Here is a 23,915-nt window from a genome sequence, read left to right as displayed (position 1 = left end):
TTAAATTCAGTGCATTGATAAAATGAATGTTTAAACTAACTGTTATTTGGAAGAAAAATTGTATTCTATCATTTACTGCATCAATGCAATAAAAAGGTTCCGCTTATTTGTTTTAACACATGAAATAAAATCGGCATCTCTATTTTTTGAATAAAAATTAAAAATATAAAAATTGTAATCAAGAGTAAATCTAGTTATTTATAATTTTCAATAGTTAAAAAAAAATTGTTTTTCCAGTTTTTTGTGATTTTATTGGAAATGATAAAAGTTTAGATTCACAATAAATTTTCAGAAAATAATTTCCATAAAAAATAATCAATAAAATAATAAATTCTTAGGACGATTTACAAGTCCAACTGAACTACGAGCAATAACTCAACATTCCAATACTTAAAAGTCTCTGAATTCCCCAAATGGAATTCAATAAGTATTGAATGACGATGTCTTGCCTGTCAATTAAAGAAGCTATAATATTTGTTTGGTATAAAATTAATTTAAAGTAAATATTAAAAAAAATATAAAAACAATTAAAATCAAATTGATGTCTAACCTTTATGACAGATTTTTAATAAAGGAAGTGACTGTGTCCTAATAATAGACACGAGTCTTAGTTCAGTGATATTGTTCATTCGTGACCACAATTAACAATGTTTTATAACGCGAGAGTCTACACAACTGAACTCTCTTGTGAGTAAGAAGTCCTTTTAATTTAGTATCAGCCAAACAGTTTATTCCTACCAGAATATTTACTATACAATGCTAAATATTCATTAGTATATGTATATATATCTATATATATATAAGAGATTTCCACCTATATATTGACTCATCACGATATCTCTGAAACCATAAAGCGTAGAGACTTGAAATTTGGTAGGAATATTTCTTTCGCCGTGTAAAGGTCAGCTAAGAACGGATTTTACGAAATTCCACCTACAAGGGGGGTTGCGGGGGCGTTGACAATGGAAAATTCCCATTTTTAAACTATAGCTCCTATTGACTCCAAATTTGGCAGGAATCTCCTATATGTGATGTAGAAATGATCTAAGAGCGGATTTTATGACAATCTACTCCCAATATGGATTGCGGGGGTGGGCGTTAACAATGAAAATTTAAAATTTCCGAGCTATAGCTCCTAGAGAATCCTAATTTTGTATGAATTTTTTGTTAGTGATGTAAAAATAATTTATAAACGAATTTTAGGATATCTCAACCCACAGGGGGTTGCGGGGGTGGGTATTAACAATGAAAATTTTTAATTTTCAATCTATAGCTCCTACAGACTCCAATTGGGTAGGAATTTTCGCTAAGAGATGTAGAAATAATATACGAACGAATTTTAAGATACCTCACAGGAGTTTGCGGGGGTGGGTGTTAACAATTAAAATTTTTAATTTCCAAGCTATAGCTCCTATAAACTCCAAATTTAGTAGAGGTCTTCTATATGTGATATAAAAATGATCTAATAATGGATTTTACAACGAATCAACTCCAATAATGATCGTGGGGGTGAGTGTTAACCATAAAAAATCTTAATTTCCAAAATATAGCTTCTAAAAACTCTAAATTTGGTATAAATTTTTTATCTCTTATGTAGAGATCACCTCAAAATGGATTTCAATAAAGTCTACTTCCGATAGGAATTGCGGAGGTGGGTGTTAAAATCTAAAATTTTCATTTCCAAACTGTAACTTCTACAGACTCCAAATTCGGTGAGAATCTTCGTGTATGATGTCTATTTCAGTTAAGGGATTGCGGGGGCATTGATAATGAAAATTTCCCGTTTGTAAAATATAGTTCTTATAGACTCCAAATTTGGTAAAAATCCTCTACATGTGGTGTAGAAATAATCTAAGAGCGGATTTAACGACGAATCACCCCCAATAAGGATTGCGAGGGTGGGTGTTGACAAAAAAAAATCTTAATTTCCAAAATATAGCTTCTAAAAGCTGTAAATTTGGTAAGAATCTTTTATTTGTCATGTAGAGATCGTCTCAAAACGGATTTCAATAAATTCTATTTCCAACAGGGATTGCGGGGCTGGGTGTTAGAATTTCAAATTTCCATTTTCAAACTGTAACTTTTACAAACTCGAAATTAGGTCGGAATCTTTCATTTGTCATGAGGAGATCATCTCAAAACGGATTCCAAAAAATTCTACTTCCGATAGGGATTGCGGGGGCGTTAACAATGAAAATTTCTCATTTCCAATCGATAGTTTTTATAGACTCAAAGTTTTGTTGGAATCTTTTATTTATAATGTAAAAATCATCTCGAATAGGATCTTACGAAGTTCCTCCCCCACATAGGAGTGCGGGAATGATAATTGTCAAAAAATTCATATTCTTTAAATACAGTTCCTACAAATATAAAATTTGATAGAATCTCAAGAGAAACAGACAAATACCGGGATGGCCTCCAAGGTCAACGGATTTAAATATTTTTCTTACTTAATAGTGATATTTTCTTACAACAATTGTCTCTTTGGCAGCGACAAAAAAGTTATTGTAACGTTTCCAAAATTTAACATTACACATAGCTATTCAGTCAACGGACTAAGAATTTTACATACATTTTATTTTTTCTGATCACATAATCGATGAATTGTTCTCATTACGGGATTGCAAAAATGTAACAGATTAAAAGCATTGCATTTTCTAAACACATGAGATATAGAAAAGAAATTTGAGATACAGAAAATATGAAAAAAAATAAATAAAAATAAAACATAAAATTTAATTTATTTCCTTTTCAATTCGCCCAGCGAAGCGGGCGGGAAACCGCTAGTATATATATATATATATATTAGGGTGTGCCAAAATGCAACTCCCGTGGAGAACCTTTTAAAATTGGAATTTCGAGTTTCGCTTTTAACAGGGGCTGCGTTTGGACATTTTCTGAGATATTTTGGTGTGAGACGATGTATTTGATTTTCATAGAATTTTTTAACAGAAGCTTAGTTTGGGCATTTCCGGTGAAAATTCAAAATTTGGCCGGAAGTGTCCAATTAAATCTCCTGTTAAAAATCCTATAAATAATCAAATGAATCCTCGCACCCCGAAGTATCTCAGGAAATGCCCAAACACAGCTGCTGTTAAAAATGGAACTCATAATTTCAATTTTAAAAGGTTCTCTACGGGAGTTACATTTTGGCACACCCTAATATATATATTTATATTTATATATATATATATATATATATATATATATATATATATATATATATATATATATATAATAAATAAATGAATTTAATATAACTTGAATTCATATATAAAAAAAAAAAGTTTATTTCATTTTAGCGTGTATTTTAATTATTTATAGTATTAAATTCTTTATAAGATGGAAAATCTCGCTAATAGAGATTAACCTTTAATATTTATTTTAAATTCTAATTAACTAATCGATAAAAATAAATAATACTATAATGGAAGATTAAAATGAAAAGTGTTTTTTCTATAATTAAATGAGTGATGTCGCGACATAGTCTTGCACATTCACGCGTGCTGAAAATTGTGATAGGTCGGGTAGTAAAAAGCACCACCCTCTATTCAGAGTCTGCGAACCTGTCAAGGACACGCGCTGGTGCGTATTGATCGAGTGCGAGTCATAGTACTTATACGTACTTACTAAGAAACGCTAGAGAACGTATAGATACAAGGAGTCTTCTTTATTATTTTTCATCTCATCTCCATCGTAGACAATTTACTTTTCTCATAATAATTCGTTCATGACTTTTTTCTTTAACCATCTCTATTGATAATTTACTTTTTACAGATAGAATTCATTAAAATTTATTTTATCCATTTTTTTAGAGTAAAATTTTGCGTCTTTTGGAATTATGACCACACTATTTATAGCCATAAAATCAACATGAAATTTTTTTTTGAATATTTATTTACTTTTTTTTATAAAAGTTTATTAAAAATAGAATAACTTAAGAATTTAATTTTTAATAAAAGGTTATTTTTTTGACTTGAAAATAAATTTTTATAAAAATTTTATAAGTCAAAATTGCTTAATTTGTTTGTTTTTAAATTTCAAAAACAAAAAAAAAGTATTCTTAAGATCCTGTTACTTATTTAAATAAATTTTATTACCAATTTTCGAAAGATATTTAATTTGTTTCAACATTAAACTATTAGTCAAAAAATCGATTGATTAGTTTAGAAATCTCAATCGTTATAAATTTTCAAAATTGGCTAATTTCCCAAAAAAATGGATTTAAAAACTAAAGATATTATTTTATCATAAATAGTATCGAAATTGAATTTCCGATACCGGGTAATATAATGTATATCTAATACTGCTTCTTTGATTCATTTTATTGAAAACGACTTAAATTTCACTTTCATAAATCGTATCCTCCCGTCAAAGCGTTCTACTCGCATTTACGGTGCACTGACTAATTTTACATGCTTTCAATTCTAAGTATTTTCTTTCCACCTATTGTTACCTTGACCTTAGATTTGTGTATTCATAAAACTTTTCTTTTCACACCTTTCTCATTACTTTCGTACTTAAGTCTTTATTCCTATTAAAGTTTGTTTCAACTTATAATTTGATTCGATATATCAAAATTATCTTTTCTTCTAAAATTGAAAAGAAGTTTAGGAAAACCAAAGCGTGCGCTTTAAAGTATTATCTATTAAAAAAGAATAAAAATACTATATAATTCACTATATATTGATATTTGATTATTATATATGATAGTTGAAGACGGAAAAAATTTTTTTGTCACAACATAAGACAAGAATACATTGCAAATTAACTTTAATTTTTTTTGCGTTAATAAACATAACTTTGTAATCATTTAAGTTTTTTGTTGACATCTTTTTGTCCCAAAGATTTTTGAATCGAATAATTCGATATTTGAGAAATAATTTAAATAAACATTTTTTAAAAATTGTCTAAACACATTCAAGAATTGTCTTTCTTAAACAGGAGTATTTTAGTTGTTATGAAAAATTGAAACATGTAATACTACTTATACTCTAATGTACAGTACGCGTCATTGATTCATACCGGTTAAAAATTTTATGGTAAAATAGAAAAATCAAAATTTCGACATCTGTAAATAAAGAAATCAATAAAAGGAAAATCTTTATAAGCATCAATTTAAACAAAATTGAAAAAATAATGCACTGAAAATATCAATCACAAAATAGAAATTAAAAATATCAGTAATTAAAATAATTACACTTTACAAAATAAATAATAGTAAATTTATAATATTAAAAAAAAAAAAAGACAACAGTAGAATTGGATAATTTTAAAAATGATCAAATATAAATATAGACATTGAATAAAATAAAATGAAGTGAATTCAGACAAGTCAGTAAAAAGACATTTGAATATTTATATTTATAAAAATATTGACAGTTATTAATATGCGAATTCTTAAACAATAGACATCTATAAATATAGACTAGCAAATTTATAAACCCGTAATTTTAGACATCTGTAAATTTTGATTTATATAAATTCATAAATTAAAATAAAAATACAATCAAGTATATAATTGCTTGCAATTTATGAGGTAATAAAAAATTAAAACAAAACTTCTATAATGCTCGAGAGCCCTTGATTACAACCTTTGGATGCTTACGGAGTCGGTTCTCCAGGAGGTCGCGGATCAGGCAGCGGCGAAATTTCCTGCGCTCCAAAAAATAACCTAGACATTTTTAAAATAGCGTGTGTAATTTCTTCAGACTGACGTTGTACATGTTCCCTACAATTTTGTATTCATATAAATATTCAAATGTCTTTTTACTGACTTGTCTGAATTCAGTTCATTTTATTTTATTTAATGTCTATATTTATATTTGATAATTTTTAAAATTATCCAATTATATTGTTGTCTTTTTTTTTTTAATATTATAAATTTACTATTATTTATTTTGTAAAGTGTAATTATTTTAATTACTGATATTTTTAATTTCTATTTTAATTGTGATTGATATTTTGAGTTATTTATTTTCAGTGCATTATTTTTTCAATTTTGTTTAAATTGATGCTTATAAAGATTTTTCTTTTATTGATTTCTTTATTTACGGATGTCGAAATTTTGATTTTTCTATTTTACCATAAAATTTTTAACCGGTATGAATCAATGACGCGCACTGTAGAGTTATTATTCTTATGAATCTGATTACAATAAAATGGAAAATAAAAAAAAAACTTAATTACTAAAGTATTATAACGACCTTTCTTTTTCATTTTGTGAGAGTAAAGCACATCTTTATTAAGGCAGGCTATAATAACTCATAAAAAAATTATCAAATATCTAAAAACATTATTAAAAATATAATTTATTTTTATAGATATTAAGATAGGATATAAATAATTAAGAAAAAATAATGAAAATTTATACTTACCATCATCCTGAGTGACAGACTGTTGAGCAATCGTAACATTAGTTTGAGAAGGTGTTTTTCTGGACGGTGAAGTTTTACATGATGTTGTCGGGGGTTGTTTAAGAGCACTAGTAGGTACTAAACCTTCAGCTGGTGGTTCGGTTTGACCTGCTATTAAAGGTAGTCGTACTAAAGTCCATTCGTTGGTATTGCTACTACTTCCAGAATGCACACTTCCGTTCTCCAGCACTTCTACTTGTTGACCTTTTGTCACACTCAGCTCTCTAGAACCTGGTGTAGCTGCATGATCAGCTACTACCCAAGTCATTTCAGTTACTCCTGTCTTTAAAAAAAAATGTATGTTGGTTTAAAATTAGAATTAATAACAATAATAATAAGTATAAAATTCAAGTGAAATTGATATTATAACAGCGAGTCCCTAAATTAACAATAATTGGGGAAAAATTGGTAGTACAAATACCAAAAGATTCTTAGGAAAGTCAAGAGACTTGTTGGAATAATCGATGATTGTATATCGATAAAATCAATAAATTGTATACACGAGCTTTGAATTTGCGCACCGTCGGAGCGGTTAATAAATTATTAATGCTCCGATAAATTTTATTTACTTAAAAAGATTTACAAATGCGTTTTTTTAACAATTCAAATTTAAAAAAATATCAAATATTAATTTACAGTAAATGAATGAAAATGTGTAATTTATTCACAATGTAGAATATAATAAATAATAATTTATTTATTAAATGAAAATGAAGAGAACGCAGATCTCTCCTAGATAAATCTTTTAACGTTATGGGTTGAATTGGACTAGCTCGATTGTGTATGACCATGGATTAATCCGCAGTGAAGCGAAATCAAAGCAACGAGGATATAAAGCCTCTTCACGACCTTCAGATATACTTTATACAACGAGAACAGAACGGCCTTTATTTGTGATCTGGATCATCGACATTTGTCCACTGGCTAATTTTGTTATTATTGAGAAAAAAAATCTTTTCTTTTTCCAATATAATTAATAACGTGACTCTAAGTCATTGATTATAATAATCAATACTTAAAAATGTCTTTCAAATTTTTATCGTGCGCAGATAAAATATTTTTTCAATTCAATATTTTAGTTGATTGGAATAAATCTAATTAAATTCACAATATATTTATATGTATATTGAGTAATTAAATCTTTTGTAGAAAAAAATAGATTGAACTTTTATGAGTTACTTTATGTTTTTTAATATAAACTTAGACAAAAGACGCGTTGGAACTTGTTTAACACAGTGAGTTATTATTTTCCAATAAGTTCATCCGTCGATAAATTTTATTCAAGGAAAATATAACAAGTTAATAAATGATCAATCAGTTGCAAATTAATAATTTTAAAATTAGATGAACGATGGCATTTATTGAAATTTAAAGGATAGAGGTAAATATATAAGCGATAAAGTTTAGAATAAATATCATTTAAATTAAATTAAAACTTTATAATGATGTACAATGGTTTTCTTTCAAGACGATATTGAAAACATCGTGTATATATGACGCTTAAAAATGCATATTTATAAAAAAATTCATATGTATACTTCATTGCAATTAGCAGATTGAAACTGATTTGTAGCTTTTTTAGGAACAAAATTGTTTTTTTTTTTTTTGCTGCTACAATATCCAATTTTATTTTTTCAGTTTTGTAAGAGTTGATAACTGAATTTATATATGAGTTATTGATTTTGAAGAGTCTCGGTTCAACAAACACAAGGCATTAAAATTCAACATTCTATTTTACAGAGTTAAATTACATTTTTAAACTTAATGTGATGTTAGCTTTTGTCATGCTTGGACTAATCATCTTTCGGCTGAAATAGTATTATTTTATTTTTTGATTCACAATACATGATTTATTTTGTCAATGGTGAGTATTAATTATTATATGATTATTCTTGTAGAGTTAAAACGTATCTTCGTTAAATATAATTGAATAAAATAACTAAAATAAATTAAAACTAGCTAAAATCTCAATTAGTCACCTAAAATAAATTAAGTTAACAAACGAGAAAGGTTATTCAATTAGAAAAATGTATTTTAAGATTGTTCTTTATTAAATGTGAACGTTCAGTTTTATTAAATTCAAACTTCTTAAAAATTTGGATTAAATTAATCATCGACTGTAAAATTCAAACAATTTGATTTTTCAAAAAATAGCGTAGAATATTGCAAGTTCCATTTGAATTTTTTTTTTTTTTCGAATATGTTTTTTATTGAAAATTTTAATTGATTTGAGAATTGTCTTAGTCATTTGTCTCTAGAGTCAATTTCAATAAATTAGTACATTACTTATATTAGCTGCATGTTTTGACAAATAGAGGTCAATAATAAAATAAAAAATTTCTTTTTTTATTTCCTCCAATATTTTATAAGTCAAAATTTTGTTTAAGTAATCTGATTGTTTCATATCATAACATTGACAAAAACAGATGAAAATATTCTTTAGCTTCCTCAGAAATTTTTTAAGCGATTAGATTTAAAAAATAGCCGGGTTTTTAGGGCTAGTCTAAAAGGTCAACTATTTATTAGATTCTTTCTAAAAAAATCTAAAAGGTTTTCCTGAAAAAAAGTAAGGGATAAAATAGTGCAATTCAATTCAATTGTTTTTGTTAACTATTTGAACATTAGCGAGCTTTTAGATGAATGATTACATTAAACATGTGATGACTATTTATAAATTGTGTTGCAAGTCCCATCGAAATTTGTTCACTAGATTCCGAAATATTCTTTTTATTGAAAACGCATGCAAAATTGACTCTGTTCTAACACTCAAGATACTAAAGTCTTTTTAAAATTTCAATTAACCTAAAAAATTTTGAGCCTTATTAAAGAGTAATGATTATAAGTATTCACAATAAGTGTATAAATTGTTTCGTTTTGGCAAGTTGTCACTACTCCAATGTTTAGTTATTTTTTTCATTTGTATAATTAATCTTTCAACACTTTATTATTTTTCATTTTTCCTAATTGAAAAATTAAATTGTGCTTTTATTTTATGTTTTATTAATATTTTTTATCCAGAGAATTTCAACACTTTATAATTTACTTCAATTGCTTACGAAGTTGTAATTCAGATTTTATAGATATTATGTTTAGAGTTTTGCATAATATTTTTAATTTGATTACTTAAGATATTGATAGCGTTTTTATATAAGATCCAGCGATTATTTATACAATTGAATTATATCAATTTGATCAAATTCATTTATCATTATTAACATAAATTGTCTTTTAACAATTCGCATGAATACAAACAACTTTGATAGAAATCAACTAATAAAATTAGCTTATCCACATAATTGATTTGACCATGGTATTTTCTAAAGAGAAATTCATTTTTATGTATCATGTATCATGTTAAATTGTTAATAGTAAATTTTACTTTAGAGTAAACAATAGAATTTACCTTTATTTGATGATATTGTTCAATAAAAATTTACGTCTTCGAAAAGTTATACTGTCAAAATGTGTTATTTATTGTCTGAAGAAACAACGATTAAATAATTGTTTAATTTGTTTATATAGAATTAATGATCGTGTTGGAGATAAAAAAAATAACAAACAATTGATCTCTCACCGTAAATAAAAGATAAAGAATAAACGGAAACGCCCTTGTTGATTTTGACTGATTGTTAAAAAAAGATACAAAAAAGAGAATTGATTAGTGAAAGATAATAAAAAAAATTATTTTTTCACAAAATATAGTGATAAATTGTAGAAATTCATTCAATAAAAAACACATTTTTAAATCGATTGTAGTATAGTAAAAACAAAATTTGTGTATAAAATTTCAAATGAAAATTTTTCTAAATGTTTCACTTGTTATTATTAATTAAATGATCATCAAACATAAAATTTTGTACAAAGATTAAATAATCTTTGTTATAATTTTTTTAATCAGTTGTTAATACGAAGGTTAAGTCATATTTAAAATAGTTAATCTCCAATCAGAAAATCTAATTATTATAATCATTCTTATTAATAATATATCTTCGATAGGGTGCGGAAAATTATTTTTTTTGCGCTCCACTGCGCATTCTAGTTGTATAAATATATTCTATGAACAGACAAAACTTTTCATAACAAAAAAAAAAAATTGAGAAGAGGTCGTTCCCAAAATAGGTGAGTATTAGGCAACGTCTATTAAAATATTTAAATATTAACAATTTATTTAAATCATTAATAATTAATTATATTATTAGAACCCACACGCATTGTACCTGAGCCAAGGAAGGATTTCGACGCAACTGTCTAGCCTGGAATGAGCCAGGTGTATCAATAGTATGTTGTCGCGAGAGAGTAGGATGTGGTGGTGTTACAGAACCTTGTCGAAACCATGGAAGAGAGATCTTGCGTCGTGCCTTTTGGACGATCGTCGTCGGTTGCCTAGCTGGTGACGTCATTGCAGATACTGCAGATTCCACAAGAAATATTCTTTCGCACTCTTTTCCTAGCTCTTTGATTAAAATTTTTTTTTCCAATTTGAAGGTGCAACTACAGTTGTTATTATTTATAAACCGTATATTTTTCTTTTCTTTACGCAAGATGACAAAGTCGCAGTCGCGTCGATGCCTTTACCGTGGCGGCGACGGACTTGGCGACCAAGTCGCAGAGGGTCATGATCACGAGATCTCTCCAGCCGGACCAGAGAACTACTGGAACGGCGTTCTCGGAGTCCGGCGGACTCGAGAGTCACGTCCGTACTGATATTAGAGCTGTTCCTGGGATAAACTCCCAACGCAACTACAGCAAGAACCCGGCGAACACCTCTTTACGTACGCTTGAGTGCGCCGGCGAACAGTATCATCAGCTCCCACACAATCTAAAAGCTTTTGCGCGCATGTGTAAAACTGATGAGCAGTTTACATCTATGTATTGCTCGAGCAAACTACTTTCAATCGTTTTCCTTCACAAATCTGGTAAGCGACTGCTCCGGATCATTGATCCTAGTAGATTCAATCTATATCCAGGGTGCTGGATCTTTTTATCTTGCTTTGTCTACTCGATGACCAAAGCCTAAATTATATGATCTGGTCATGGTAAATTTGTTTTTAAACCTATTAGTTTTTATTTTTCATTTTGTGAAAATAAATTGTTTTTAATTATTACTTAATTAGTAATATCAAGTATTACTGTGTCCAATTAAAATAGTAATTGTTATTATTATTATTATTATTATTATAAAATAATAATTCGATGGAATAACCGTTATAATGATAAATTATTTCTTTTTTTTATTAAATAAAAATAACTGATTGGGTAGTTAAAAAATAAAAAAATTTTAAGAACCATTTATTAAATAATTAAATTAAATTAAACTCACTTTTTCAGAATCAGTTGTATTCGTAGATCCAAAAGATGCTAATGAATTTCTATCTAGGTTTTCTACACTGTCATCAAGTGATGCACATTCCTCCAAGTCACGACTTGATCGCTGACTCGAACTCTTTTTCGCTGGACTTTTAGGCATACTTAAACTGAAGTAAGTTTCTTGTATCACTTCACGTAAACGTTTAACCCACAGTTGTTTAGCCTCCAATGAATTAGCACGTAATACGACTCTTGTATCACTAGTTGGTGCACGACCAGTCCAAACAGCAAATTTACATTCATCACCCTCAATATGCTCAGTTACACCAAGTTCTGAAGTCATTAAGCGACTTTTATAAATATATTTGACCTTAAAAATATAAATATATTGTAATTATTGAAAAATAAAAAAATTATTTCGTTTTATTTAAAATAAAAAATAATTGTTTACCTTTCCTGTAGAATCTTTAACTTCTTTACTGAAAAGGAGGTATAATTCAAAAAGAAAAATATGACGATCTCTGCCTTTTCGTATAAGTTGTTTGGGATCCCAAACAGTAAAAGAATCTTGTAAAACTACATCCCCCAGTGCATCGATTCTAACATCGCAGCCTTCAAGTAAACTTAAATGTAAGGCATCATTTGCTTTTTTAGGCACATTTAACATAACTTCAAGTCCATCTTTTATTTCACCCTGTCCTTCTTGACAACAAGCTTGCAAATCTTTAAGCAGTAACTGATATTTAGTGATTCGCTGTACAGGTTTTATAAGATATGCAGCTATTGGATGCTCAACGCGATGTTTTCTTTGTAAATCCTCAAACCAAACCCCTCCGTGAGCCACCAACAATTGATTACTTTCTGGTTTATTTTTACAATATGTAACGTACATATCAAATTTAGCAGCCCAAGTAACAAAACAATGACCAACATCCTCTGGCATTGTTTCATATTTTTCGAGTTCACGTAAAAATATATCACTATGAAACTGATAAATCTCTTCCATATTACTAAATATTATTGATTCACGACTTTGTAATCCTGGTGGGACATTACCACGTCCATTTCGTGTTTCTTCCAAGAAACATCGAATACACGTCTCTAAATCTTTGACGTAAGTCCGTTCAGTTTGCAATAATTCAGCCATAATGAATCTAAAATAAAATAATATTCATTTTTAGTACTCAAATTAGTAATATATTTTAATTCTTAATTATTATCATAGTTAATAATAAAAAATCAGTGAAAACATACTCTTTTCTTCTAGCAGAACGTCGTTTTTCTTCATTCAATTCTTTTAAATCTTTTCCTTTGATTTTTTCTTCAAGTAATGGATCTGAATTACGATCTATTGATAAATCTTTTTGACCATCATCAGATTGTATTCCTAAGTCATCTTCAATTTGTGTTTTGTAACAATCCATGCGCATACTGAAATCTTTATAACGCTGATCAACTTCAGCAACAGATTGTTTTATGGCTGTGGCGTGAGCGTGACCTTTTTCAACTAAATTGTCGGCCAATTGTATTAATAATTTTACTCGTTCTCTTGTTTCCTATAAGTACGTTAATACCAATATTAAATAACATTATGTACTGTATACTAAATATCTATAGTATAAACACAAAATGCTAATAAATACTTAGTAAGATTATTATCATAGTTATTTTCTTAGGACCAATTTTTCAATCCAGGATAAAAATATAACTATTATTGCCAGTATATTTATATACATGAAATATATAGATATATTTCATCATTGGATAAAATTTTATTCTAGATTGAAAAACTGGCCCTTAATCTTTTGTTTCAAATTATAATATTTAAAAAATTAGATAAATATGTCGTGATTGAATAAACTATATCTAAATTACTATATCATAAATATTACAAAGTATAAAATGATAACACTTACTTTTGCTGCACCTTTAAATTCGTTATGTTCTTGAAGTAGTTGTTCATTTTCTAGACGATTTTTTCCAACATTTGTGTGTGTAGCTAAGTACAATTCACCAGTTTCACGGATCCATTCTAAAGCTTGTTTAGCACTACGTTCAAATAGAACATATTGATGACAATGATCAAGCCGTTTTTTACGTTGTGTCCAATGTTCTAATACTTTATTTTCTTTGCTCAATAATTCTTCAAGAATATTTTTAACTTTATTTTCAGATCCACCACTGGTAGTTTTATAGCTATAAAATTGTAAGCTTCTATTGGTATACTTCAAAAATGTTTCAGCTGTTCGTCGTACAAGTGTACAAGCTTTAAGAAAAGCTTCTTTTTGTTCTTGATGTTTACCAACAAGCGTTGGTACTTGATTACCTTTTTCTCCACCAAAACACCAATCTTCATCACGACGATACTCACGTTCCAAACTGTCTAGTACAGATCTTACTTGTTCAGCTGTCTTATAAAAATTAATGCTAGCAGTCACAAGTTTATGTCGCTCTTCAGCACAAGTAACAAGTTGTTGCCATCGTTTTGTTACGTCTTCAGCAACTTCGCGAATACTTTTAGGATCATAGTGATTAGCACCAACTAATGCATCTGCTCTATGTTTAACTTGAACAGCCGAAGTGTGTGTTTTTTCAATAGCTACTTGAAATTGTTCATGTTCTAAGCGTAACTGTTCTGCATCTGATAGATTTTCTGGAACTCTGAGTGATGCCAAGAGCATAGCTTCACCATTTCTGATCCAATTAGCAACATGCTGAGCATCACTTTGAAGCTGTACTAACTGAGCAGCTTGTTCTAATCGTACTCGTCGGATCTCCGCTAAATCTTCAGCATCCATTTCTCGTTCGTTTAAAAATTCTAAAAGAACTTGAACTCTAGCAGTTGCGGTATGTTGACCATCAGCCATAATACAAACTCCAGCTTGATCTAAAACTTGAGCAAGTTCTTGACCCTGTTGTAAAACTTGAAATGCAGTATTTTGCATATGAGCCACTCCATCATTGTGAACACGAAGCAATTGTTCAGGCGAACCTTCTCTCGGTGGTCCTCGAAGCTCCTGAGCCCACATTTCAAGTTGTCCACTTGCTTCAAGCGCATCCCTCTCAAACATGCGCAAACGTAAACAAAGTTCTAATCGTAATTTACGAGTTGCCCAAAGTTCCTCAAATTCTTGACGTAATAATGCAAGTCGATCAAGAGCTGCTTCTACTGCGCTTACTGATCCAGTTGTATCTGAAGTTTCAGTCGAATCTCGAAGTTCTTGTAAGAGAGCCTCGCCTTGTGCTATTGTTGAAGTACAAGCTTCAAGACAAGATGATCTGTGCTGCGCACATTGATCTAAAAGTCTTTCTGCTGTTTCTAAATTTTCTGCAACTTCATCTTGTTGTAACTCTTGGCGTAATTCATCTACCCAACCGCTTAACTAAAGTAAGTTAAAAAAATAATAAATAAATAATTATATTTTTTAAGAATTGTAAAGAATATCATATTTTGCACTTACTTCTTTTTCATGAGTATAAAATATAACAGCTAGGTGTAAACGACGACGCCTTTGCTCAACCCTTGTTGCAAAATTACTCACATGTCGTTCTAATTCTTGAGCTACTGAGTATATTTCATCAGCTGCACATTCTCCAGTATGCGCAAGTTCTTCAGCAGCAGTGAGTAATTTAGTTGCATTAGTATAAGTATTCTAAATAAAAAAATTTTCAAGTTTCGTTTATTAAGATATAAAAATTAAACTTTATGAATTAATTAACTTCGTTGTCATTTACCTGAGCAACATTTTCGAAGTGTTCATGACTTTTTTGATAAACTCTGGCTTTTTGCAGATTTCTTCCTACTCCAGTATTTTTTCTGATAAAAACTTCACCATGATTTGTTAACCAATCTAATACTTGTTTTACATCTTCTTGAAATAATCTAAAAAAAAGTGAGAAAAAAAAAAATTATTTCTCAATAATCTTATAAAAATTTGTAGCATATAATATAAAATCTAAATGACTTATATACCTTAAAGCAAGTCGTTGATGTAATTTGACTTTGCGAGCATGCCATCGAGCTTCCAGAGCTCTATGATGGCTTAAAATTCGATGAATAACCGCAAGCACATGTGACGCACCCTCACTGTAATCCGCAGCTGGATTTCCACTCATTCCACCACGATTGTCTATTCCATGGCCATCTTGACTCTAATCAAATTAAATTATTATAATTTATTTACTGAACCACATCGTAATTATTAGTAAAATTTAGAAGCTACCATTTAAAGTAGTGCAATAATATAATTAATAAATTTAATTTCAGCTTAAAAGTAAAAATACTTCAAGCATATGGTTAATTATTCAAATAATTCTGAATCAAATTTTATAACATATTATTGAACTGCTAAATTTTTTACACATCATGCTGTATTTAGTCAAGTCATGCAATTCATATGTGCAATATATTAATTTGAAATGATGCTAAAAAACTTTAAAAAAATAATTAATAGTTTGGTGAGTTAAAGTGACATTGCATTGATAAGCGAGAGAAATAAAATAGAAAAAAAAATAATAGACATATATGTGTGTATATATATATATATATATATATATACTAAAAGAGCAAGTCATGAACATACATGTTTTCTGTTGTGGTCAATCCCTTGAGGCTGATTACAGACTTGAACAAGATGATCCAGTTGATAAAGAAGCTTCTTACTGGTACTGTGTACCTAAACAATATTACAAGCCAAAGCCAATTTTAGGAGAATGTTAAAATCTATTCGATGATTTAGTTACCTTCACCTTAGAAATAATTTTAATAACCACTTTTAAATATATTATTGTAATTATTAATATTATTATATAATTGATGACTATTGCTATTATTATTATTATAATCAAATTAAGAAAAGAGAATGTCACTATATTACATTATGTAATCACGTCACCATTGTTTAAATTAGTAATATCCCTGAAAAGAATGAAATAATAATGAATGTTATTCTTCGCCCAGTCACCAAGCAATCATTTGGTTTTGTCATTGGCTGTAAAAATTTATAAAATACAAAATATAGCGTACATATTCGCTGGGAAAAATCTCATTGTTGATGACCCCAGTGGAACTTGAGCTGTGACAAACTTGTAGCATAGTACCTAGACCACTCAAAAGGGCCTGATATGCATTGTAAACCTGTTAAATATTTTTTTGTTTTAATAAAAAGAATAAAAAAATTTACTATTCTCAGCAAAACGAAATCTGAATTTTATCACCCACTATTTTTATCAAGTTTATTATTAAGTATAATAATATAAAAAAAATATATATATATATATATATATATATTTAAAATTATATGTAAAAAATAAAATGAACTAAGTAAAAAAACATACCTCAGTATATGCTTGACACATGGCTTCATATAGTGTTTGATGTTGTCGTATATGAGATTCAAGGACTGCAATTTCGTTGGGTAGATTTGTCGACTCGCATGCTTGACTCCATCCTGCTACGCTGTCAACGTACTGTTCGGCCTTGTGATGAAAAGCAACACTAAGACTAAGAACAGCAGTACGTTCATCAAGTCCAGCAGCGAATTCTTTCCAAGCACGATCTAAACGACTAGCTACAGCTCTCACATGCAAGGTAGCATAGTGTTTCATTTCTATAAGTCTTCCTGCTGTTGTTAATATTTTGTTTATAGTAACATAAACATTCATTGAACTCATTGTAAAATGTTTATGCTCTTCTTGAAGATTCTTTGCTAGTTGAAAAGATCGACCAATCTCAACGTAATTGGCAAGAAAAATTTCTCTATGGCGACAAATCCACTCAAACATTGATTCACAATCTTGTTCGAACATCCGAAGTTGTAAACAATGATCTAATTTTGTTTTCTTAATATGCCAAAGTTGAAGTAGATGCTGTTGTGCCGCATGAACGGAATCCAAATGCTGAATGACTAAAGTTGCCAGTGCACAGCCATCAGAATCGACACTACCTGATGCTCCTCCTTCAATGCTACCACTATCACTTGACGTACCGCTTATACCTTATTCATGAATATTTATAATTTAAAATTTACTGTCATATTTCATTAATTAATTAATTAAAAAAAAAAAAGTATATTTTACATACCTTGATTGAATCGCTGCAATAATCGTTGGCCTACAACTTCAACTTCTTCAACTGGTATTTTCATTATCTTTTTTCTCATTTCATTGTGAAGATCCATACCATGTTTAGCACCACTTACGTCGTCCGCAAAATCATTGCGACTAAGATCTTCTTGAAGATCATCCAAACGATCAAGTAAATCTGCAGCTTGCCAAGTAAAATCTTCTACAGCCAAACGTGTATTGATCCATTGAGCATGGTCATATTGGAAAGATCCATTCAAGTCTGCGGTTAATTGAGATGGATCAATGACTGTTGTCAGTGCTTCCAAGCTTATTGTGTTTACCTGAAAACGATATAAAAATTTATACTGTAACGATATACAATATCTTTGTGGTTGGTTTTGTTGATTGTTATTATTATAAAAAATGAAAAATAGAATTTAAAAAAGATTATTAAAAATATAAAAGCAGTGGTAGCAGCAGAAATCGATTTTTTAGAAGGTCAAGTTTTTGCCACAATAATCTTCTCGTGTCTGAGTGCACATTTTGTAGCACAAATGAACAGCCTAGGATTTTACTGGTTGGATGCATTCAATAAACGCTACTGCGACAATATCGTGTCCAAAGTAGGACAGCGAATTTTGCCAACAGTTCTGGTGTTATCGCTATATACTAAATCTGTATTCAAATGAACATTTCTATTGATTGTTCCATTTACCTCAAAGTTGTACTTCTTCTGTTTTGCCAAAGAAGTTCGTTGCTTCTGCCAAAAGTTATCTGGTTTTATAATATATGCAACTTGAACGGAGCGATGAAAGTACTCGTGTAGAACCTATAACAAAAATAATAAAAATATCAATGAAGAAACTTAGTAAATTTTAATTTAATTTCATACTTGTTGTTTGATTTAATTAATATATATTTACCTTTAATATCGGTTTTACAGAGTCCCAAGTTCCTCCTCGCATGTCAACAATAACCGTAAAGCGAGCTTCATCATTAGAAATAGCAAAAAGATACTGGAGTAAGCGACGATAATCTTCTGACTTAGTACGTTCTCTCCTTGATGTTGTAGGAAATAATAAAAGAGGACCACCTCGGCGATCACGTCCACCTGGTAATATTGCCAGGCGTTCTTCTAGTAAAGGTAAAACCTCTGAGGCACGCGTTCCGTCCATTTTTTAGATTTTTTTAAAGTATTGTCTAAAGAAAAAACAAAAAATTCGAAATAGAAATAATATAACCGTTGACACATTGTTAATTCTTTGTTTCTAAGAAAAAAATTCAATAGTGTGTTATTTTTCTTATTAAAAACGAGATTTTAAAAAATCAGTAATGTCAAAATATTATCTTAATAAATAATAGAATGCAATAACAAGTTTTATTCATGTTGAATATTATTGTGGTTAGGGATTTGCAGTGATCTTATTGAGTTTAATTAAACGTACGGACAAATATATTAAGAGTACGTTATAATAAATAGTATCACTGAGATTACTTACGAATCAATGTTTTTATTTTTTTTTTTTAAATGTACTCATGATTAATATTAAAAAAAAAAATAAAATTTTCTTTTTCTAAACAATTTTAATCGAAAAATTTGATAATGATAAGGAATATTACGAAGTTTTTTTTTTAAAAAAAAACAATATTTTTATTGAACGTATATAACTAAACTAGCCGCAAATCAATCTCTGACCATGAAGAAAAGAGAGCGTGTGCACGCGCCTACAACCCTCATTTTTAACACGTCTAAAAAAAACACAAAAATTAAAAAAAGTTAGTAAGATTTTTTTAATGGAAACATTTATAAAATAACACGACGTCAATAGCACTTTCTTTCAATAACGTTAGATGACAGTTAAAAATATAATAATACCAGGCGTTAGTGATGAGCCATAAATTGTCAAAATCACCCTTTTTTCCCTTCTGGTATGATGAAAAAAAAACAATTGCGTGGGAGTAAAGAATGTTGTTTTTACCTGAGTAAATCTAATCCTCAAAGTGCTAGTACATTTGCAGATCTTAGAGTGGTGATGTAAAACACTCAGATAGTCAGAATAAATAACGTCACGGTTCATATTGTTCCATTAGCGGCGTAAAGTCATGCAAGCAACGCGAGGAGAATATTATCTTCTGCCATCTTCTCCGAGACTCCAACTCCCACTGCCAACTGTAAACAGTTGCGGTTGGTGGTTCGTTATTTCAACACCAGCAACAGCACTGAGCACGGGCTATTTTGTCATCTAAATATACATGCATTCCACAGAAGTCCATATTCCGATATTAGCTACAGTCTGTTTACAGCCATATCGTTGTTTTCATGTGTTTGTAATTTTATATTATTTTAAGTATTTGGTTTTTAATATCATTCATCAACAATGAAAACAATAGCAATTACTTTTATTATTTATTAAATAACAAACTTTAATATTATTCGTTTTAAAAATCTGAAGATAAAAAAAATCTGTCGTTTTTAAACTAAATTATTCTGTACTTTTTTAAAAACTTATTTAATTTACCCAAGCGGAACAAAAATTTTTTTGCTAATGTTTTGTTGAATTGAAGTTGAAAATTTATTAATCTTTGTCAATATTTTTTTTTTATGACGCTTGGATAATTAAAAAGAATTTAAACACTTATTTAAAAAAAAATAAATTTTAAGGATTGGCCGTAGTAAATGAATTTTCTGAAATTTTATTTTTTTAATTATTTTTTGAAAAAATTGTTAGATGAATTATTGAAAAACTGCAGTAGTTAGTCATGTTATTTTTCAAAAAATTTATTTCAAAATTTATTTAAGACGTTTAATTAGAAAAATAATATCCAGAAACTAGGTTCAAGAAAAAAGAAAATAAATAAAAAGAGCCTTTTGAACTATTTTTAACCATGGGGTTTTGAAAATTAAGAATTTGCTTTCGCGAATAATCGAAAAGACTCAGGTTCAAAAGTGGTTGATTTGGCGTAGAATGATCTATATAATTTTCCAAAACGAGTTTGATTACATGAAAATAAAGTTTCTAGAGTTATTTAAAAAATTTTTAGTAAAAAAACTGAAAGTCATTAATCCAAAAACATATTTAGTTTAAAATAAAAATACAAGAGTAAATAGAATCATAATTTTAGATGAATTATGAATTTGTTTTTCCACATTCACTTTTCTAAGTACAAAAAATAGATTTCAGAAAAATATTAACAAATAGAATTTTTTTTATTTGAAGGTTGAATTTAAAAAATGATATGGAGCTTCGCATACATATATCCTCAAAATATTGGATGGACATGTAAATGAAATATTTTTGCATTTTTTTAGATATGATATAAGAAAAAAACTAGCCCCATATATTTTTTTTGACTGTAATAATAAAATTTTTATTTATCAAATATGTCTGTACAACAGTTACACTATACTAAGTATTTCTAAATCTCTATTACTAAAATAAAAAAATAATTGTCTGATAAAAGTATTGGGAAGTTCATTCATGAAAAAATCAAAAATAAATTTTTCAGCTTTATCTAATAATTTTCTTCTTTCAAGTCCTTTTTTAAAACGATTGATTAATATAAAGGCATAATGAGGAAAAATATTTTCAAGTTTCACAGGATCTGAAAGCCCTGATTTGATTCTTTCGTTTTTTGCAAATAGGGATAATTTATGAATACTCTTAATCATGATATGATGATACACAACGCTCGTTCCATAAATTTTTTCTCTTTTCATTTTGTCTATTTCATTGATACATATATTATGAAAATCGATTAAAGTATTGTCGTTCACAACTTCTTGTGAAATATTTGTATCTACATAATAATTTGCAGCCATTAATTTAACTACATGCTGCTTTACCATCACATTAATTTTTTCATCGGTATTTTCATTTAGTAACTTTAGCACAGATTTACCATTAAAGTTTGTAATATTGATGTTAGCATCATTATCTAATAGTAGTTTTACTGCTTCTGTTTGATTCCAAGAAATAGCTACAAATAGAGGCGTTTGACCTTTTGTTAAGTTGTCATCAGATACAACATCGACATCAGCTCCATATTCTAATAGATAGCGAACAATATTTGAAATTTCATTACTACAAGCAATGTGAAGTGCTGTACCATCATTTTTAGACTTAAAATTAACGTCTGCATTTTTACTCAAAAGCAAACTGACTATTTTTTCATCTTGACTGTGTACCGCGTACTGCAAAGGTGACGAGTATACTTCATGTCCTTTTTCTCTATCAATAGCGGGATAATTCACATCAACACCATAATCAAGTAGATATTGAATAATTTTTATATCAATATTCTCCGTAAAAATAGCTGCATGTAAAGCAGTCATAGCATATGTAGCGTGACATGGAATTAATTTGTTTGGATCGGCGCCTCTACTTAAAATAAATTTCACCAACTCAACATTGTTTTCCTTGACAGCAGCCATCAGAGGTGAATGACAAAGTTTTTTATATATTCCACAACAATCAATATCTAATCCTTTATTTAAAAAATTTTCAACTGTTTTATGGTCAACACTGTTTAGATCTAAAGTAAGGTTATCCATATTTTAAGAAATGCTAAAAAAAAAAAATTTTTTTCGATTAATAAAAAAGTAGTAACTTGCCAGTATTATTGATATATTTTTTCAGTAAATGTCAATTTTGTCATTTCTCAAGCGGCAAGAATTTTTTTTTGTAAATATTTGGTTGACGATTATTATTATTATTGTTATTTTTTTTTTAATTTAGTTGTTTAAAGTCGCATCAACTATTTGGCTATTAGCAACTACTTTTGACTTTTTGTTGAGTAAAATCTACCAAAACGTCAACATTTTTTTTTTGAAACGCTTGGGTTTTAAGTAAAACTTGCGTTTCGTTGTATAATTTATGTTTTTAGATTTTTAATCAACTAAATAATTACTAAAAAATGTATATTTGAACGAAAATTGAATTTTTCCAAATTGTTTTTGTATCAAAATTGATTTTTAAAAATTTTTTATGTTTTATGACACTACGAAAAATTTATAATAAATAAGTTGATTAATTAAATTTTAATTTTATTATATATTAAAATTTGTCAACTAGTTATGCACGTTAAATATCGGTGGTTTTTAAAAATTGATCTTTTTTTATTCTAATTGTTTTTCCAAAATAATAATTTTATAAAAACATTTGATATTAATGAATGATATAGAATAAATTTTAACTAGTTCCCATTTATCTGCAAGACCATCAGAAGACAAGGATCATCCTTAAACAAATCAAAATCTATGAAAGTATTTAATCTTAAAAACTTCGTTGATAATATAAATAAACTGGTCAATAAGTTATTGTTATTACTATTATTATTATTATTATAAATCGAATTAAATTGAGCTTACAATATTTTTTAAGGCTGGACAGTACTTAAATTGACTTCTAGAAATTTTGTTTCTAATTACGTCTCAAATAAATTATAAAATGAAATAAAATAGAATTTCCGAAAAAAAACTGACAGCCATATAACTGTTAACTTTTGTGAAAGCTTTATTACCGGAGTACAAAATTTTTACAAGAAGTAATGAGAAAAAAAATAATCACTCATCATACCTTTTCTACGGCTAACCCCTGGCGCATGCGCAATGATTAAAAATGTATTAAAAAAATCAATTGCATACGACGCTTATTTTATGATATATAAAACAATAGTATAAATATTTAAAAACAATTAGTTCAAAGATATGCAGAACGATTTAAGGACTACAATTTTAATTAATTTTATGACTTTGTTATTAAAATATTTTGAAAATACCACATTAAAGTATTTGAAATTAGCGTTTTGCTGACAGGTAGTGTCACCTGTTAGATTACAAGACTATGTTGGTCAGTAATTTTTAATTTATGTTCTTAGTATATTATCCTAATACTTCCTACTTGAGTAGTCATATTGAATCCTATGATAAAATTTTTAATATTAAAATAGAGATGATATGTATATGAAACCAATTTATTCGTGATGTGATTGGTCGAATACATCGTAAGCATGAAAATATATGCAAACTCTATATTCAGGCGCGCGTTTGCGCGCGCAAATTGAATTCTAGTTTAATTCTTTATTTTAGATGTCACGTCAATCAGTCACGTGCGTAATTTGGTTTGA

General features: G+C 28.5%; 2 protein-coding genes across 8 annotated transcripts in view; both read right to left on the bottom strand.

Annotated features, from left to right (window-relative positions):
* Window positions 1-19,963, bottom strand: part of LOC123267086 (triple functional domain protein) — a 31,102-nt gene extending 11,139 nt beyond the window's left edge. For 3 of the 5 annotated variants that reach the window (XM_044731581.1, XM_044731584.1, XR_006509960.1), the window contains exons 1-15: window positions 19,769-19,963; window positions 18,713-18,989; window positions 18,505-18,618; window positions 17,806-18,130; window positions 17,061-17,719; window positions 16,750-16,860; window positions 16,307-16,399; window positions 15,697-15,875; window positions 15,459-15,606; window positions 15,185-15,376; window positions 13,640-15,106; window positions 12,978-13,279; window positions 12,175-12,877; window positions 11,737-12,093; window positions 6,378-6,699 (exon numbers count right to left, since the gene is read on the bottom strand). In XM_044731581.1, the coding sequence (XP_044587516.1) occupies window positions 6,378-6,699; window positions 11,737-12,093; window positions 12,175-12,877; window positions 12,978-13,279; window positions 13,640-15,106; window positions 15,185-15,376; window positions 15,459-15,606; window positions 15,697-15,875; window positions 16,307-16,399; window positions 16,750-16,860; window positions 17,061-17,719; window positions 17,806-18,130; window positions 18,505-18,618; window positions 18,713-18,964 (5,224 nt within the window). In that variant the 5' untranslated portion in view covers window positions 18,965-18,989; window positions 19,769-19,963. The remainder of the gene's footprint in view (window positions 1-6,377; window positions 6,700-11,736; window positions 12,094-12,174; window positions 12,878-12,977; window positions 13,280-13,639; window positions 15,107-15,184; window positions 15,377-15,458; window positions 15,607-15,696; window positions 15,876-16,306; window positions 16,400-16,749; window positions 16,861-17,060; window positions 17,720-17,805; window positions 18,131-18,504; window positions 18,619-18,712; window positions 18,990-19,768) is intronic. The other 2 variants (XM_044731582.1, XM_044731583.1) reach the window with 2 other exon arrangements.
* Window positions 19,964-21,131: 1,168 nt separating this feature from the next.
* Window positions 21,132-23,383, bottom strand: LOC123266860 (putative ankyrin repeat protein RBE_0220). 3 transcript variants are annotated; one of them, XM_044731301.1, is made up of 2 exons: window positions 23,366-23,383; window positions 21,132-22,354 (listed from the first exon to the last, which is right to left on the bottom strand). In XM_044731301.1, the coding sequence occupies exon 2, from the start codon at window positions 22,339-22,341 to the stop codon at window positions 21,187-21,189; it is 1,155 nt and encodes a 384-aa protein (XP_044587236.1). In that variant the 5' UTR covers window positions 22,342-22,354; window positions 23,366-23,383; the 3' UTR covers window positions 21,132-21,186. The 3 variants fall into 3 exon arrangements, 2 of the variants coding, with proteins under 2 accessions (XP_044587236.1, XP_044587235.1); XM_044731300.1 differs by lacking the exon at window positions 23,366-23,383 and adding an exon at window positions 23,158-23,359; XR_006509884.1 differs by lacking the exons at window positions 21,132-22,354; window positions 23,366-23,383 and adding exons at window positions 22,792-23,027; window positions 23,158-23,359.
* Window positions 23,384-23,915: the final 532 nt, after the last annotated feature.

This window comes from Cotesia glomerata, linkage group LG6 (genome assembly GCF_020080835.1).
Source record: "Cotesia glomerata isolate CgM1 linkage group LG6, MPM_Cglom_v2.3, whole genome shotgun sequence".
Classification (NCBI taxonomy): Eukaryota; Metazoa; Arthropoda; class Insecta; order Hymenoptera; family Braconidae; genus Cotesia; species Cotesia glomerata.
Note: the sequence above shows the minus strand (reverse complement) of the source record. Positions and strands in the feature narration are given on the sequence as shown.